The sequence below is a fragment of the Peromyscus leucopus genome, chromosome 12 (assembly GCF_004664715.2).
Source record: "Peromyscus leucopus breed LL Stock chromosome 12, UCI_PerLeu_2.1, whole genome shotgun sequence".
In the NCBI taxonomy this organism is placed as follows: Eukaryota; Metazoa; Chordata; class Mammalia; order Rodentia; family Cricetidae; genus Peromyscus; species Peromyscus leucopus.
In genome coordinates, this window is record NC_051073.1 from 59,149,391 (window position 1) to 59,168,770 (window position 19,380).

Below are 19,380 nucleotides of genomic sequence, written 5' to 3' on the forward strand. Positions count from 1 at the left end.
GTAGTGCTAGAAATGATTTGGGCTGCTGGGAAAGAAGTTAGCATTGGTCTTAGCTACAGTGGACCCTGCATGCTACAATACTGGCCCACCACATAAGATGTGCCCAACTGGTGCAACCATGCTACAATGGCATGAATGTTTTGGGAGTTACCCAATCTCTTTCTGGTTGGATTCAGGCATGCTCTACAAAAGGGAATTCATGTCTGGTACTGTAAATCTGGTCAAAAGCCCTTAGCTGGAAGGTATAGACACTAGGAAGGAACATCTATTGTTTTGATGAATGAACATGTTTCCACATTGCCTTGTAAATATGTGTATACCCACTGATTAGTGATGTTTCTTTTTGCCATGAGCAAAGGTGAATACAGAAATTTGCACATAGTCAAAGGACTGAGAATAAGGGACCATCGAGTACTTAGCCTTGAAAAGGACATCAGTATCACTCCCCACCACCATGGCTTAGAGAATGTCACAGAAGAGGAGGCAGTAAGAATTTTAAAACTGGAGGATAGGGAGAAGGGCCTTGATAAGCTGCCTTCTGGACATAACATGGCTGTTGCACTATGGTAACTTTCATAATATCACTCAAGATGAAGCTTGTCAACATTGCAGCATGGATGGAGGAGCAAATGAGGCCCCACTCCTAGTCAAATAGCTAATAGGAGTTAATGCATTTCGGAGAAGAGTATCAATCTTTTTCAATGATGTCACCATTAGTAAATTGCCCATGATTTGGTAAACAATTTATCACCCATGCAAATGCAGGCAACCTTAATTAAACTCAATTGTTTTGTTTGCTTTTTAAAGACATGAAAGTAGGAGGGGGTTGCTGGTTTTCTAGAGGAACTGGGAGGGGGATAAGAGAAAGTAAGAGTGTTCCCTATCAAAATGCATTGCAAACATGTAGGAATTAAGAAAGAATAAAAAAATTTAAAAAATAGTCTCACTCTTCAGGTTTAATCCTCTTGACAGTTTTCTCAAGACCCCTCCTCATCTTCCCCTATGCCAAATAGACATCCCAAAACTTTCCTACAGCTTGTGTCTTCCAGATGTATTTTATCTTCAATTTAACATTCAAATATTTGTCAAATATATAAGTTGCACGTAAGTATATCACACACACATATATTATCTATATATACAATGTATACTGTATATACCACAAGTATAATCTATACCAATGAAGCGTATCATCTTATAGATTAGAAAAAGAAGCGGCCAATTAAAGACTATTTCATTGAAAATCAGTGTCGGGGGTTGGAGAGATAGCCGGGTAGTTAAGAACACTTGCTCTTGCAGATGACTCACATCAAGTTCTCAGTACCAATGTCTGGTGTCTCACAACCCCCTTGAGCTCTGGGGGAATCTGACACCTTCTTCTGGATGTTTTGCATACAGACTTCGGCATCGTTACACAGACACACTCTCATACTCGAATAAAAATAAAAGTAAAACAAAAACAAACAGTAATTGAACTTATTTTCCGTTTTATCATTTCTAAAAGGAAATACACAAATCCAACAGCTAAGCATGGTGGTATATGCCTCTAATCCCAGCACTGGAAGGCAGAAGCAGGTAGATCGCTGTGAGTTTGAAGCCAGCCAGAGTTAAATGATGACACCCAGTCTTTAAAAAATGCATTATTTGGGGGGTTTGGAGAGGCAGATCACTGGCTCCAGGTTCAGTTCCCAGCATCCACACGGCAGTTCACAACTGTCTGTAACTCTAGTTCCAGGGAATCCAACACCCTCACACAGACACACATGTAGACAAAACACCAATGCACATAAAATAATTTTTAAAATGTATTTTTAATACAGTATAAGAACTATAATCAACTGTTTCCCTCTATGTCTCTTCTCCAGTTTTTCAGATAATTAAATGTCCTTTAATTGACCACTGCTTTTTCTAAACTTTGTCAAGGTGAAAGATATAATGGTAGTAATAATAATGGAAATTCTAAATAACAAATGTGAAAAATCAAAATAATCCTGACAAGTTTTTCAAGAACACAATACTTATTTATTTAAAAAAACAACAACCAACCTTTAGTTAGAAAACAGAAATGAAAGAAATTTCATATTACATGTCAACAATAGAATTTCACACTGACTTCTGTTTCACAGTAAAAGCTGATGAATCTGTGAATGGAGACAGGGTAGAGAAGGGGGAAAGAATTGGGATCGAGGTAGGCAATGCTCTGCTTGTTGCTTCCAAGTGTTGCATGAAGATCCTCTGGAAAGCCACTGGTAGTCCAGAGGCAAAACTAACAATCTCCTAAAATGTAAGATTGCTGGCTTTCACAGTTACCCTCTAGGGGGGTTTGGTTCCACCAATAAAGAGAGTTCCTAATTCTATATTAAGCTCATCCTTTGGAACATCAATCTCATCGCCTGCTTCTTCACCAAGCTTCTTCCACCAAGGGGCTTGTATGTGCTTCAGGGTGGTGAGATGGGCTTGTTTGGCCTTGGCTGCCACAGGCCTAGATCTACTTAGGAAGTGCTCAGGTTCCTTTCCTTCTGCCTCCTTCAGACTTGGTGCTTCTGCAGCAAACAGAAAGTATGGGTTAGTACAGTGTTCCAGGCAAACAGCAACCTGCAAACAGCAGAGCTGGGGCCCAGCTACAGTCAGGAACAGGACAGAGTTCCAACTCTCAATGTGTTGTCACTGCTAACTATGAAGGTAGATGTCTAGTCAAAAGTTGCAGTTGTGGGTGAAAGCAACAATCCCAAATTCTCGCCAACTTCCAGGTTTAAAATAAAAGGATAAATATAGTTAACTTAAAAATGTAAACCTTGGTGAAAGCATGTCATTAGAAGTTATAAATGTTCTATAAGTGCACTGTAACTACTGTCATTGTCTATTCTAAACATGAAAAAATTAGAAGAAGGCTTTGGGGACTACAGAACAGAATGTGACTAGTAGGGCACAACACCTTTGAAATTAGTAATTTTGCTGGAGCTGAAATATTTGAAACAGAAACTACAGAGTTTTATACTGAAAATTGAGACGTAAGATTTCCTGAGGGCTAGGACAGACTATTTGTGGCATGTTCCTTCTAAAGATTTTGGATGCCACATCTCTTGCATGGGGTATTCCTTTTATGAGACAGAAGGAAGCAGAGCATACTCATCAACTGTTCAATATTGGTGCTGATCTGAGCCATCAAAGCTTCTCTGTGTTGCTGGGCTCTTTCTTCTATGGCCCTTCCCATAAAGTAGTGTTGAAGTTGTTCTTGTGCTTGTGCATGGAGCTCTCTGCTGGCCACATCTGACATCTGAGAGCCCTGAAAACACAATACAGAAAACTTGTCATAAGGACGGATACATCAAAAATATGCTCTTTACCTAACCACAAAGCAGAGCTTCTAGAATTCTTAGCAGTCTCTCATTTTATCTATAGAATCTACTGCAAGTATTAAATTGTCTTCCAATTAGAAGCTTTAGTTGGGTGTAGTCATGCCTAGAATCTTCATGTAGAAGCAGAGGCAAGTTGATCACAAGTTCAAGGCCAGCCTGGGCTACATAGTGATCTCTTGTCTCAAAAAACCTAAAAGACAAATAAACAAGCAAACAAACCAACCCATAACAGAAACAAAAAAGTAGCCATCCGGTCAATTGGTCAGAATTTAAACAAAAACAACTTCCCATCCCCCAGTTTTATATAACAATGTGGGTGGGCAAGTTTCTTTTTTTTAAAATTAACTTATTTTCTCTTAGATTTTATTTTATATGTATGAGTGTTGTGTCTGCACTTATGAATGTGTACCATGTGTGTGTCTTGTGCCCTCAGAGGCTAGAAGAGGGTTAAATAAGATCCTCCTGGAACTGGAGTTACAGATGGTTGTGAGCCACCATTTTGGTGCCAGGAACAACAAGTGTTCTAAAACCCTGAACTACCTCTCTAGGCCCCCAAGTTTCTTTCTGGTATGCTTCCACACATCATTTCTTCAAAGACATTGAGATTAGGAGACCACAATGAAAAGTACAAACAGTTTAGTAAGGTCTAGAAGAGGAATACTGTCAATTCCTTTTGTTTTGGATCTCATTTGAAATAATATTTTATTTCTTATCCATCCCTACTCCAAATGCATCTATACCACAATGCTATAACTGGCTCTGGTTTCACAGAATGAGGGATAAAAAGCCAAAAGACCCTATTGCTCTAATTGGGGGGAAATTAGTTGACTAATTTAGAAAAGAATAAGATAATCTTATTCTTTTTATTTATTTATTTATTTTTTAAATTACACTCATGACATTAATCACATTTGTGGTATTCATAGATTACATTCGCAGTATTCATTCATATATATATATATATATATATATATATATATATAATATATATATATATATATATATAAACAATTTTAAATGTCGAATGTCATTTCTTGAAGGGGGTAGGAAGTCTTAATTACAGGCTTACAGCACAATGGGAGGACCCGGGAGGGCAGAAGTTCACTACTGATGTTTTACAATCTTGCATCTAAGCTGTTAACGCCCATTATTCAGACAGAGACAAAGAACTTCCCTTAAGCATTCAGGAGGGTGGAACCTGGCAGGGAATTAGCATTGGGAGGATATCAAGGTCAAGGTCCGCAAACAAGGCAACAGTTACCCAAAACAGGGGCCAGGACCCTGCAGGTCCCCCTTTTATAAAAAAATGAGCTTCTGACTTGGGTTGCGTGGGACATTAGCAGGTCACCTTACCCGTCATGGAGACGCCTGCCCAGGCCACACAGGTGCTCTGTCTTAGGTTTGTGAGTGCCCCCCAGGCATTACAATAATCTTATTCTTACAGCTGATAAAATTCCTCATACCACAGCTTTATCAAATATTGATGTAGTCTTGTTCCAGTTGGTAACTTGGTAACTTACCTTTCAGCCACAGATCTTACTAAAGTGTACTAGAATCTTGCCAAAGCAACACTTAAAAAAATGAATTGGGGAAGGGGGGGAGGGGACTGGAGAGATGGCTCGAGTTAAAGAGTACTGGTTGCTCTTCCAGAGGTCCTGAGTTCAAGTCTCAGCAACCACATGGTGGCTAACAGCCATCTATAATGAGATCTGGTGCCCTCTTCTGGCATGCAAGCAGAACATGGAGTACATAATAAATAATTCTTAAACAAACAAACAAAAAACTAGGGTATTCATCAAAATTACACTCATCCTTCCATATCTGTAAGATCTATACTCATCTTCAACTGAAGAATCAAAGTATTAGAAAATACTACATCTATGCTGAATTCATACATACACAAACTTTTCTTGTCATTATTTCCTAAAAAGTACAGTCAGAGAACAATTTACACAGTCTTTACACTGTATTAGGGAGTGTAAGTAACTAGAGGTGGTTTAGAGTATGCACAAGGATATGCAGAGATTATATTGAAGAACTAACCATTTGATAAAAGGAACTTGAGCACTTGTGAATTTTGGTATCCATAGAGGTTCAACAACAGTTCCTAGAGGATACTGTAGGACTACTAACTGTTCAAAGGTTATTTTTTTTTAAAGGAGAGGTCAAAAACATAAAAATAAGAGCTCAAACTGCATAACAAAAGGCAAAATGAAATTCATAAAAGTAAGGATTTTTGGGGTATCAAAGGACACTGCTGAAGGATTTTTGGGGTATCAAAGGACACTGCTGAAGGGCAGCCCACAGAATAGAAAAAAAACATTTCCAAATCATGTATCAGATAAGAAACAGTATACAGACATCTCAAACAGTTCATCAACAAAAAAGCAAACTGATTTGAAAATGGGCCAAAGTCTTAAATATATGTTTATGGAAATGGCAAATGAATACATGGGGATGTACTGAAAATAACCAATCATAATAGAAACACAAATCTAAAATATAATGAGATAACAATTCATATTTATTAGTTATATTTAAAACAAAAAAATAGGCTGAGAACAGTTAAATTTTGTACATGGTATGGAATTTGGATTGAAGTTCACTTTTCTATATAAAGATATGCAACTGCTTTACTTTTTCTATCATATTAATTACATGAAGCTTTGGAAATTATACATACTTAGCTCCTTGAAACCATGATTCTGTTTCAATTAGTTGACATATCTATTCAACTTGGGTAACTGGAACTACACAGTATTTATCCTTTGTATCTGGCTTATTTCACTTAAAATTTCTTCACAGTTTATTCACATTGGCTTTGTAAATTTTGGGTACATCAAGATTTAGAAATTTTATGTTCTCTTGATTAAATGACGCTTGATAGTACTTAGTTTCACTTTATTTTCCATTTAAAAAATACATTTTCAGCCGTGTGGTGGTAGTGTACACCCTTAATCCCAGCACTCGGGAAGCAGAGCCAGGCGGATCTCTTTGAGTTCGAGACCAGCCTGGTCTACAGATCGAGATCCAGGACAGGTACCAAAACTACACAGAGAAACCTTGTCTTGAAAAACCAACACCCCCCCCCCAATAAACAAAAAAAGTTTCTAATCAGCATATAACCAAGCCTTACTTAAAAAAAAAAAATTATGTGTGTACCCTGCTTGTCTCCCATGTGTACCATGTGTGTACAGTGCCTACAGAGGCCAAAAGAGGATGTTGGATCCTCAGCACTGAACTTATAGGTGGTTGTAAGCTTCTGATGTTGGTGCTGGGAACTGAGTAAGGGTCTTCTACAAGAGCAGCAAGTGTTCTTAACTGCTGAGGCATCTCTCCAGCTCAGATTTTAGTTTTAAGTTTATTCTGAAAACCCTTGTTTTCTAACTGGAGACATACCGTTTACATTTACTATAACATAATCACATTTCAGTCTCTTACCTTGATATTTCCTATTTGTCCCCTTACTTTCTTGTGCATTCCTTGTTTTTCTGTCTTCTTGATTAGTCAAGTATATTTTTTGATTCAGTTTCATTTCCTTCATAACTTTTTGCTCTTTGTTCATTGTTGTAGTATGTATCGTTAACTTACCAATTTACATCTGAGAGATACCATGCTAATTTTACATATGAATCTTTAAATCATACATGTCTTTTTTTTCTCCTGGCTTTTATGTTATCGTTGCCATGTATTTTATCTTTTAGTATGCTACAAAGACTATATTATAAACTATTACTATTGTTCAAAACAAGGACCAGCAACAAAAACCAAAAGCTTATTTTAGAAAATGAAAAGTTTTCAGTGTGAGATGGCTCAGTGAGTAAAAGCTCCTGATGGCCTGAGTTTGATGCTCATGACCTACATGGTGGAAAGATAGAACTGACTACAAATTGTCTTAGAACTCCCTGACAACAAATAAGTAAGTAGGTAGTAGGTAGGTAGGTAGGTAGGTAATTTAGTTGAAACACTAACATACTTATTCATTTAGCTATAACCTATAGCTACTTTAGTCCTACAATAATAGAAATGAATAATTGCCATAAAGGTTAAATATCTCCTAACACTGAGGTTATTAACTATGTAGTGCATAGGACATGCTTCTGATATTTTATAAAGGTTTGAACAGTGAGGAAAATCTGTTACATAGGTAGGACTAAACCTTGCTATCCACTTTACTTTTTGCCCTTGCTCTGATCCAGTGGTTACTAAGTTTACATATAATCACACATACGTATTCTGCTTTTCATTTGGTGGAGGTCAGGCTCTGGAAGAATAAAATGTTAAATGGTAGGATTACCTAAAACTATTATATCAAACCTCTAGCACCAGTCATCTAAAGTCTTTAGATTGTAGAAATTTGTGTTTGCATGAGGAGGGGAAAGGAAAGAAGAAAGGGAAGAAAAAAGAAAGCATGCATTCAGATACAAGCAGCATTAGCACAATCCTAACAAAACATGAGCAGTACTTTGATATACTAAGAATGGTTGGTTCAAATGAGGCAAGAATTCTGACTGAAATGTATAAACTATCACTTTCTCCATAAAAAATGACAAGTGTGAAAAAAGTAGAGGTGATCTGTAGACATACGGGTTATTAAAAATAATGACAGAAATGGTGTGTCATTCTAAACAAAAAAGAGAAAAGACCTTCAAAGATGTGCAGGAGTGTAAGGTCAGGAACTCATAGGGAAGAAGCAGGTAGCACCTGCTCGTTGCACTGTGCTCACACAAAGTCAGAGATGTGGGTGTTTCTCTTGGGGAAAAGGTGTCAGCAGCATTACAGTAATAAAACCAAAGAGGCAGGTCATCAAATTTTACATCTTAGTAGGTCTTGGAGGTTTATTAACAGACTAGTAAATATAAGTTCTTCTATGTACGTTTGAGTATATGGAGGTAAGGATGAATATTCATTAATTAACAATACATATCCTTATTAGAAGATTCAACACAGATTTTACTATACTATTATAAAAGAAACAACATACAAGTTTTGTTGACATAGTACAGGAAATAACTGATTTTTAAGTTGAGTCCCCATTTACTACCAATTATATCTTTGGATCCTGTAACTGTAAGAAGAGTTCAATTTCACTAACTCTGTGGAACTACCTTGCACCCACCAGTCAATGTGCATATACATATGGAACACTGCTTTGGTGGTAAATACCATGCAATGGATTAATAAAACGTGTTTTTCAGCACACAAACCTACATACCGGATGTCTTCTGACATAGTCATCCACTTGTTGCTTCAGTTCAACTCTGCGTGCATCAGTGAGTTCTTGGAGTCCATGCCAAGAGGCAAATAGTTTATTTTTCTTACGGCATTTTGCTAGGAATTTAAGAACCTGGAGTGAGGTAGAGAGATGAAGAAGAGCCTGTTAATTCTGGTCTCTTAATAGCTATCTATCTTTTCCCTACAACCTAAGTCAATGACATCACTACTGCAACAGTTAACTCAGTATGTATGAGGAATGGAATGAGACTGTGACAAAATGAAGAAATATAGTAACTTTTTAACTATACAGATCCACCCTTACTTCTAATAGGGCTATGTTCCAATAAATCCATTATAAGTTGAAAATACTGGTAAGTTGTAAATATGCTTAATACCTTTACTATCATAGCCTGGTTTCTACTAAGTGTACATCACTTTCCCACCATGGTAGGATAGGGCTATCTGTATATTTTTTCCTCTTTCACTTTTTTAAGGATATGCCCAAATATTACTATTACTGTTGTTTTTGGTTTGCCAGGCCTCACATAGCTTAGGCAACCCTTGAACTAACAATGTAGCCGAAGAGGACCCTTTCTGATCCTCCTGTCTCCACCTGCTGAGTGCTGGCATGTACCATCACTCCTAGCTTATGTGGTGCTAGGCATCAAACCTAGGGCTTAATATACTCTAGATAAGCAATCATATTATTTCATTAAAATTGTTTTATATATTTTAATTGTTTTCCTTTACCCCAACTCCTCCCAGATTCTCTCCACCTCCCTACCCAACTTCATGTTCTCATTCTTTCTCTCTCTCAAACAAAAAATGAAAATCTAACAAAAAATCAGTAAGACAAAAAATGCCCAAACAAAACAAAATGAAACAAAGAGCCAAGAAAAGGAAAACCATGGAGTTTTGTATTGGCCAGCTACTCCTGGGCATGGGACCTATCCTGGAGAAGGGCTGATATACCCAGTGACACTCCTTCAGAGAAAACTGATTGTCCCTTTGCCAGCAGCTATCACTTTTCATTCTGTCAGTTCTGGGACCTCATCTGGCTTGAACCTGTACAGGTCCTATGAGTGCGGCCATAGTCTCTGTGAATTCATATGAAGCACTCATATTATTTATGTAGTAAGAAATGAATATATAAAAGGAAATAAACATTGAGTTCTAATCTCAATTTTAATTCCTTATAAACACTATGATTCTGGGCAAGCTACTGGTTTCTACAGCAAATGCTCTATGTCAATAAAAAACAAGGACTCTTTTTACTTGTCTTACAGTATTACAAATATACAAGACAGTATATAAGAAAAGGTTTGGTAATAATAAATTATTAAAAAAACTTTAAGCTATAAGCAACTTTTCTGAATGTTCTTTCTCAAGTCTTTCATAATAGACAATTTTGGCACAAATATAAGATTATTCTTTGCAATTCTTCATTTTTCCATGTTTTAATTTTCATTAAAATCATATACTGTTTTAAAAGCACTGGTTGGCAAGTCATGCTACAGGTCAAATATAGTATACTATTAGTTTTTGTATAGTATAAACTGTTGTTTTAATTATGATTTACATGGCTAAACATTTTTTTAATTTTATTTTGTGACATGTAAACTGAATGTCTGCAAATTTTTATTGGTACATAGTTATACTTGTTTAACTATTGTCAGTCTGTTATCTATAGCTGCCTTTGTGCTTCAACTTTAAGTAGCTATTACAGGCTGCACAGGTTGCAAAGCCTAAAATATTTTACCTAGTCTTCCCCAGAAAACATTTGCTGGTGTAATTCTATTGTTTAAAGTGTCAGGTTTACGAATCCCCAAAGCAAAAGCTTTTTTTTTCCTTCAAGTGAGCATCATCTACTTTTCTATAATTTTTCTCCCAGATTAAACATAGTTACCTATTGATTTTCTTGAACAGAAATAAGGATTTAACTCCTTCTTATTGCATGTACATTCTACCCTATATATCTAATATAATTATGTCATAACTTCAGTTAAAACAATATACACATACTGATTATTAAATTAAAGGTGAGCCACTTTTTTTTTGTTAGCAGGCAGTTTGGTTATATAGCCTATGCTAGTCTTAAACCTGTAATTCTCCTGTGTCAGTCTCCTGAGTGCTGGCTGGTATTAGACATACACGATAATGGCAAGTAAAGCTATTATTCACTGAAAAACATATTATAATTACTTTTCCTTTCTTGCCTATTTTCTCTAAAATTAACTTATTTTTTCTATGTACTTGATTTTCTACATATTTATTTCTGATTATGTTCTACAACTTCACTCTAATAGTCAAGACATTAAAATAGATTAGATATTCTATCAAATCGATTTTCTAGGGCTTTCTGAGTTGCACAAAGCTCATCCTGAGGTCTCCATCACAGTTACCTTGGTTTCTCATTTTCATCTTTCCCTTGTAGTTTCTGCAGTTTGGCTATCTACCCACTGGCTTAAGAGCTTCTGTGATATGTCAAAGTGTCTTTTTATCTTCCTTTACTTTTAATTCCCTTTTTGGTGAGCACCTAATTTTAGTTGGAAATGATTTCTCTCAGATATGTCCCAGTTTTACTTTAAGATTTCCTAAGTTCCAATGCTGCTGCTGGGTTCTTTGTTCCCAGTACGTTTCACAGAAATGTGAAATAAACGTGTTTCTTTTGGTGTATTGGACATTTATCTATGCTTTAAATCTAACGTTTGTGACAATCAGTTTTAGAAAATTCTTAATTTGATTTCCTATTCTGCGTTTTTCTGTTCTTGACTTCAAATGTTCATACATTTGATTTCCCAGATTGTTATTTTATTTTTGTCCTGTTTTCCAGTAGATTTTCTTAACTTTTCCACCTACCCTCCCCATCTCTTTTTTGTTACCCCTTTTAACCATCATGTTGATTTGTTTCATGTACTCTCTTATCTAGGGAAATGATAGATCAAAATCAATTTTGTTTTCTAATTCCTGCAACATCTCTCTCTATATTTTAGTTGCCGCACCTCTTACACCAGGGATTGAATCCAGGACCTCACATATGCTGGTCAGGTGCTCTATCTCTGAGGTACATCCCTGTTGGAGAATATTATTTTAAAGTGTGTTACTTTTGTTCATGTTGCATTTGTTGAACTCTGTGAAGCTGTGTTACTGTGCCTGTGTAAAACACCTGGTGCTTTAATAAAGAACTGAACGGTCAATAGCAAGGCAGGAGAAAGGACAGGCAGGGCTGGCAGGCAGAGAGAATATATAGGAAATTTGGAAGGAAGAGAGAAGTAGCTAGAGAAAGAGGAGGATTCCAGGGGCTAGCCACAGAATAAGAAACAAAGAAAGGTATACAGGAATAGAAAAGGAAAAGCCCAGAGGCAAAAGATAAATGGGACTATTTAAGTTAAGGAGAGTTGGCAAGAAACAAGTTAAGCTAAGGCCAGGCATTCATAAGAATAAGCCTCTGTGAGCGGTTTATTTGGGAGCTGGGTGGCAGGCCCCCCACAAGAGCAAAAACAAACAAGACATTCCTGAGCATTAAGTTCTCTATTTCTATCAAGCAGTTGTCCTCATATTCAATGATACTTGCCTGTGGCTGTTAAGGGTGAGCACTAAAAGGCTATTTAGAAGTTCTGAGTTGCTCTATGGGGCTACTGTATATTTCAACACAGGGCCAATGAACCATGTTGTTTTGTTCAGATACCTCAATGTTAGTAAACTTTGACTTTGCTCATAGGCTATTCAGATTTCTCAAAGAAAATGTTTCTATTCTACTATCTGTAGTTATAATCCTGAAAGCTGAGAAGCAAAGTGGTTGGGTAGATGTCTTAAATGTTAAAATGTCCCTTAACATTGATCTTTAATATGGTGCTTAATCCCACAAAGCAGAGAGACTCTTTTCCTTTCAGTTTTCTGTTTGGAGATTCTTTTTTACCTCTCCTTCTTTCTTCCACCCTCCTTTTAGTCCCACCCTGGACTTAAGACATTCCAGTGAGAACTTTTTTTTTCTATTCCTCTCTCAGAAAAACTCCCTGGATGTTTTTCTTATTTGTCATTTTAGTTTTCACAGGGATTGTTTTTGGCTTTTTAAAATACCAATGGTTTGTTTTGCTAATTCTTTTAATGGCTTTTAGTGATGGACATGTATATAACATTATGTATTCATATTCTGATGATCAAGTCACCATTCCGGTTCTAGAGAACAATTGCTACTTTCTTTCTGAGCTGCTGCTGCTGCTGCTGCTGCTTGGTAGATGTGAAAAAGCAAGCAAACATCTAAAAACATTCAAAAGGAAAAGTCAGCTAAATTCACACTTAATTCTAACACTGCAATGCTACCAAGAACTCTTAATTTGTCTATGAGAATAAAGATGTCTAATTATTGAAGTGTTTCCAGTGTTCCTTTATTGTAGGGGCATGTCTATATATAGCCCAGAAATGTCTGGTACTTGCTATGTAGTCTAGGTTAACCTTGTATGTGAGATCCTGATTCAATCTCTTGAGTGCCTAAATTATAGATATGAGCTACTACATTTCATTTTGGATTTTTTCCTTTCTACTTTTAGCAATTAAAAAAACAATGCCTCAGGCCGGGCGATGGTGGCGCACGCCTTTAATCCCAGCCCTCGGGAGGCAGAGCCAGGTGGATCTCTGTGAGTTCGAGCAGCCTGACTACAAGTGAGTCCAGAAAGCGCAAAGCTACAAGAAACCCTGTCTCGAGGAAAAAAAAAAAAAAAAAAAAAAAAACAATGCCTCAGTTAAGTGTGATGGTACACTATTATATTAGCAGTGAGGGGTGAAAAAGGAGAATTTAAGTTCAAGGTCAGCCTGGGATACATAGTGAGACCATCTCTTGAGAGATTCTATACAAAGCAAAAAAGGAACAGAAGATAGATAACAATTTTAACTTTTCTTTCTTTTCGCCAAGTACCTGAAAAACCAATTGTTCCCAAGAGATAAGAAAATAAATGATAACCTTACTATTTGGTATTTACTTTCAATGAAACTGATGAATTTCCCTCTCTTGCTCTGAAATGAAGACTTGCTATGTTATCCAGATGGTTTCAAGCTTAGCGATAATGGGATCCTCTGGCCAACGTCTTTAGAGGCCATATTACCATGCCCGGCTTATCCTTTTCTTTTTTACAAATCACAATACTAATGGCAATATAACACAAACCACAAATCCCAGTTATTTTAAATTTCATATAGCTATACTGAAACTAGTAAAACATGAAATAAGTTTTTATATCTACTAAGTTATATAAAACATAACTATATGTGCTGGCCAGTTTTTTTTTTTTTTTTTTTAATCAACTTGACACAAGCTAGAGTTATTTTGGAAGAAGAAACCTCAACTGAGAAGATGCTTCTACCAGATCAGTCTGTGTGAAAGCCTGTGGTGCATTTTCTTGATTGATAACTGACGTGAGAGGGACCAACTCAATATGGGCAGTGCAACTCCTTGACTAGTGGGTGCTAAGAGAAAGTAGATAAGCAAACCATTAAGCCAGTAAGCGGCATTCCTCTATAGTCTCTGTTCTAGTTCCTGCCTCTGAGTTCCTGCTATGATTTTCCCTCCCTCGGTAATGTTACCTGGGAAGTATAATATGAAATAAATCCTTTCCTTCCCAAGTTGCTTTTGGTCATGGTGTTTTATCACAGCAATAGAAACCGTAACTAAGACACTATATGTATAACATTAGCATTCCAACATGTAGGCACTATGAACATGTTAATGAGATTTTTATATTTTTATAATATTAAGTTTTCAAAACCTGGTGGCTATATATACTCAAATGCATTTCAGTTTGGACTAGGCACATGGTAAATATTCTAGAGGCACATGTGCTTACCTGGCTGCTGCACTGAACAAGACATCCCTAAAGTGTATCTTAAAAAATGATGATGCGCCCGGGCGTTGGTGGCACACGCCTTTAATCCCAGCACTTGGAAGGCAGAGCCAGGCGGATCTCTGTGAGTTCGAGGCAGCCTGGGCTACAAGTGAGCTCAGGAAAGGCGCAAAGCTACACAGAGAAACCTGTTCGAAAAACAAAAAAAAAAAAAAAAAAAAAACAAAAAAAAAAAACGATGATGCTTTAAAAATATGGTAAAATGTGCCCTTTAATGGTCACTGCTCTGTTCTAATTTTCTCTAGGACTTTTCTTTTTCTTCTCTCATTTTCATTCTTTTTGGTATTTGAAAGTAATCTTATTTCTGTTTCCATTTTGCTAGCTTTGGTTTATTCTTTTTCTTTTTGTTCTGATTTTAACAATAATCTCTCTTCCTTCTTTTAGATTAAGCAGGCATGAGGCAAATATAATTAATCTTTTCCTTGGGTGTTAGTGGAAAGTATGAAAACCAAAACAACTTTGACATAGGGATCACTGCTTTTCTAGGGAATGAATGTACATAAACTAGAACATCTCAGAGAGCCTTTTACAAAACAGTAGATTCATTTAAATCAAGCAAGTTAGTACATCAACTCTGTAAGGGCCCAACTTTAAAAAGGAGGCAGCTATGAAGTAAAAGTATCACAAAGAAGGCAAATTTCTCTCAAAAGAAGTATCTCCAACCTGGATATAAATGAGCTATCCTTAGGTTACTCTGTTTAGCTCAGGGTAAATATCAGGAGTATGTATATAATTTAGAATGATACAGGACTGTTTGTTACATATACAGCATAAGGGAGGAGGGAGAGACAGATCACTCCTCACATTCCCCTAGTATTTATTCTACTGGTTTAGAAATGAGACAGCTCAGCAGTTATGAGCACAAACTGCTCCTGTAGAAAACCCTAGGTTTAGATCCCAGCACCCATGTCTGTTGGCTCACAACTACCTGTAACTCTAGCTCCAGGCACTGTGATGCCTCTGGCCCCAGTAGGCACTGACAACTCAAATGCACACATCCCCCACCCCACACACACACACATACACACATACTCACATATATTTAAAAAATAAGTTAAAACATCTTTATAAATGTTAATTCACATTGTGCATTCAAAATTTATCACAGTAAGAAATGAGAATAAACAAAATTTACAAAAAAGATGATTAAGTTACATGCATTAAGACTTGAAATCTTAATAGAAACCTAATGATGTATAAGAGAAGTAAGTTTTAAGAGAGAAAAGGTTACTAAATGAAAACAAGCCTTGTGCTATGCTTTTCCAAGATATATTTATTATACATAATCCCCAGGAAAATTACCATTTAAGAATACCATTCTACAATTCAAGAGTTATAGCTAATACTTTCCACGTAAGTTGGCTATTTTAAAAGAATCAAATATGATACATTTGCATAGGACTTTGCAATTGACAGACTTTAGAATCCTCATGTATGTCGTCTGATGTATATAACAGAATTTTTCTTTTTTAAAACAATAAATATCCATTCACATCAAGCTCATTGAGAGCTGACACCAATATAGAAGGTTTGGTTTGCTATTCTTGAGGAACTTGCAGTTCAAATAGGAGAGAAAAATAAACAATAACAAGGTTACAATCTGGCAAATGGCATACAAGACTCTAAGACTCTAAGACAGTGCTAAGGACTTAAAGTCTATACCAGCTTTTGCAGAGGCAAGTAGGTTGTTATTAATATATATATATATACATACACATATATATATATATATATATATATATATATATATATATATATATATACATACTTAAATTTTTGTTGCTAGGGATTGAGCCTAGGGTCTTGCACATGCTAAGAAAGTATTCAACCACTGAATTATAGCTTAAGTTCTTATAAAGAAAGAAACTAAGCTCCCAAAAGCTAAGTGGCCTAATCATGGATTTATATTTGGTCAACACCAAAGTCAATTTTGAACACTTATTTGCCTCTTTATGTAGAATTGTGTATAATGCAGCAGACTCACTGCTCTTTGAAGTGTAACAGCTGCTTTATACTCTGTGAGAGATGGCCTCTGTTGGCGGAAATTCTTCCTTTCCCTGTACCCTCTCCAATGTTTCTGGATAGTCAATGCTGATTTCTCTTCCATTTCCCTATTGTACTTCTCCACTTGACCTAAAGAGATGACAGACATTATTATAACATATTCAACTATGTTTTCTCAAGTACTGAAATTAGGACAGCAGGAGTAAAAACGATTTTATGGGGTGTTGTTTGTTTTTTCTTTTCAAGACAGGGTTTCTCTGTGTAGCCATGACTGTCCTGGAACTCATTCTGTAGACTGGCCTGGCCTCAAACTCACAGAGATCCACCTACCTCTGCCTCCTGAGTGCTAGGATTAAGGATGTGTGCCACCACCACCCGACAATTTTACAGTTTTCAATTTTTTTCAGTGCTCTTCACTAATTTGCATTTTATAATAGTTCTAAGATTGTAGAAACTAAAGTTTTTCTAGAATACACAGTTCATTTCCAAAAAGACTCAATACTTTTGCCTCAGAATAATAAGAAAAGGGATGAAAGGCCAATAGTCAGAACAGTCTGACAAAAGAATCATGAGTCTACGTAGGAAAGTATTTGGTATGACCAGGGAGAAGGAAAAAAATGTGTTTATGTGCTCTTTAATCTACTCTGTGTGTTTCCAAACTTCTCTCTGATTGGTTACACCAATGACGGTCCTTTGACTTTTGGAGTTGGTCAGCATACAGCTCAGGGTTCACAGTAGTTAAATGACAGAATTAAAAGCTGTAGAGCACAGTACTGGTGGTTAATACAAAGAACGCAGCTTAAAGAGAAAGTATTAAAAAACAGAGAATTTAATGATTGACATGATGTAGAGGGGTGACAAATAGAAAGTAAGGATGCTGAATGGAAACTGAACAGATTTTTGGTGCCATTACCTGAATTGGGGAATCAATGGAGAGGAAATCTGGGAATGAAATCTGACTTTAGTTTTGGGAACACTTGTGGAGAGCAAAAAACAAAAACAAAAAACAAAAAAACTAGCCAACAGGCAGCTGGTCACAGAAGCAGCCATTAGATACATGTAGCTATTGAGTAGGTTTAAATAAAGGAAAATGACACATTCAAGTCCTCAACTGTAACAGTCCATTTTGAATATTCAATAGCTGCTTGTAGCTATTGCTACTGTATTGACTGGTGAAAACAGAACATTCACTGGTAACATAAAATGTTTTACTGGGCAGTGCTGCTTAGGAACTTAAGAGAGAAAGTAGGGTGGAGAAGAAGCCAACGATGAGAGTGCTAAGCCTTTTGCTGATAACTGACATTGTAGCTATGGATAGGATATATCAGGCGAAGTAACATGAGAATAACTGGGTATGGACAAATTTTGGAAAATACATTTAAAGTAAAAGAGAGGGGGCTAGTGAAGGTTCTTGGAAATGAGTAATAAAAGAAGTAAATGAATGGTGATAAGCATGTAGCTGAGTTGATAAGAGTACTTGCCTAGCATGCATGAGGTTCTGGGTTCAATCCTCAGCATGCCATAAAACCAGAAGTGATGGCCCACACTTATAATCCAAGGACTTGGGAGGTATTGGCGGAAGGATGACAAATTCAACATGATCATTAGCTACATATTGAAGCCAGACCAGGCTATATGAGATCCTGTCAAAAAATAAAACCAACAAAAAATTCTAGGGAGATGGCTCGGTTGATAAAATGCTTACTGTGCAAGCATGAGAAACTGAGCTTGGACTCCTAGTACCTATGTAAAATCTGAGCACAGTGGCACATGGCTGTAACTCCAGTACTGGGGGAAGACAGGACAGAGACAAACAGATACTAGCAGTTTGCAGGCCTGCTAGCCTAGCCAATTACTGAGCTACAGGGTCAGTGAGAGACCCTGTCTCAAAAGCTAAGGTGGAGAGAGATAGAGGAAGATGTCTGATGTTGGCCATATATACATGTGTACCCACTACACATGTACACATAAATACACACACACACACACACCACAGCATGCTCTTGTTGATCCAACTTAGTTTGTCACAAGTGGTGAGAAGATGTCACAAGTTTTATACTAGAGAATGAATAAATAATGAATGAATAAATAAAGTTCAGACTGTACAAATATTTAAACTTCTTTTAAGAATATTTTTATGTCAATGGTGACTATCTTTAATTATTAACTTTTATGTTTAACACATGTATCTGAAAGTAAAACAAAACAAACAAACAAACAAACAAACAAACAAAAACCCTTAAAATGAACAGGTATAAATAAGAAAAGCTGTAACTTTTAAAATCCAGAGCTTTAATATGATTTCTCTAGTGATGGGGAAGGGAAAGGCAAAGAGTTCCACATACAAAAAAGAAAAGAAATTATCAGGTTGCCAGAAAACTTGGCTTAAGATTTATGAAGTTGATACCAGTACTCACCTGGATGAACTATTTCAAGCATATTCAAGCGTGACTCTCGGGAAAGCCTCATGGCTCTCTGTCTTTGAAGCTGCAATCTTAATCTGAGGTCTTCTTCTTCCTTTTGCCTATTTAGCTCCAACAATGTCTTTGTTCGTTTAGATCTGTGAAAGAAAAAGGGTAAGTTCCTTGCATACAATTTTATGTCCAGCAAATCATGAAATTCTTGATTTCATGAATAATCAAATAAATAGAGACAAAAATGTTTTGGAAGGTAACTCCTATCTCTAGAGATATTTAGATCATCAAAAGTCTAGAGAAATATTTAAATACATATAAAAAGACTCAAAAAATGTAGACCAACCATTCCATTTTAATCATTTTCTTACTGAAATAATCAAATATGTGAAGACTTATGTTCAAGGATGTTGTAACATAGTATTACAGTGGTAATAAGTTGCAAAGTATCCCACAATAGTGGACTGAATAAATAACAGTGAGTCATTT

General features: G+C 36.4%; 1 protein-coding gene across 4 annotated transcripts in view; it reads right to left on the reverse strand.

The window, feature by feature from the left end:
• Positions 1–1,792: 1,792 nt before the first annotated feature.
• Iqcb1 (IQ motif containing B1) overlaps positions 1,793–19,380 on the reverse strand; it is a 48,878-nt gene continuing 31,290 nt past the window's right edge. For all 4 annotated transcript variants that reach the window (XM_037209775.1, XM_028894981.2, XM_028894979.2 and 1 more), the window contains 5 exons: positions 18,895–19,037; positions 16,458–16,606; positions 8,575–8,706; positions 3,130–3,286; positions 1,793–2,543 (listed from right to left, as the gene is read on the reverse strand). In XM_037209775.1, the coding sequence (XP_037065670.1) occupies positions 2,314–2,543; positions 3,130–3,286; positions 8,575–8,706; positions 16,458–16,606; positions 18,895–19,037 (811 nt within the window). In that variant the 3' untranslated portion in view covers positions 1,793–2,313. The remainder of the gene's footprint in view (positions 2,544–3,129; positions 3,287–8,574; positions 8,707–16,457; positions 16,607–18,894; positions 19,038–19,380) is intronic.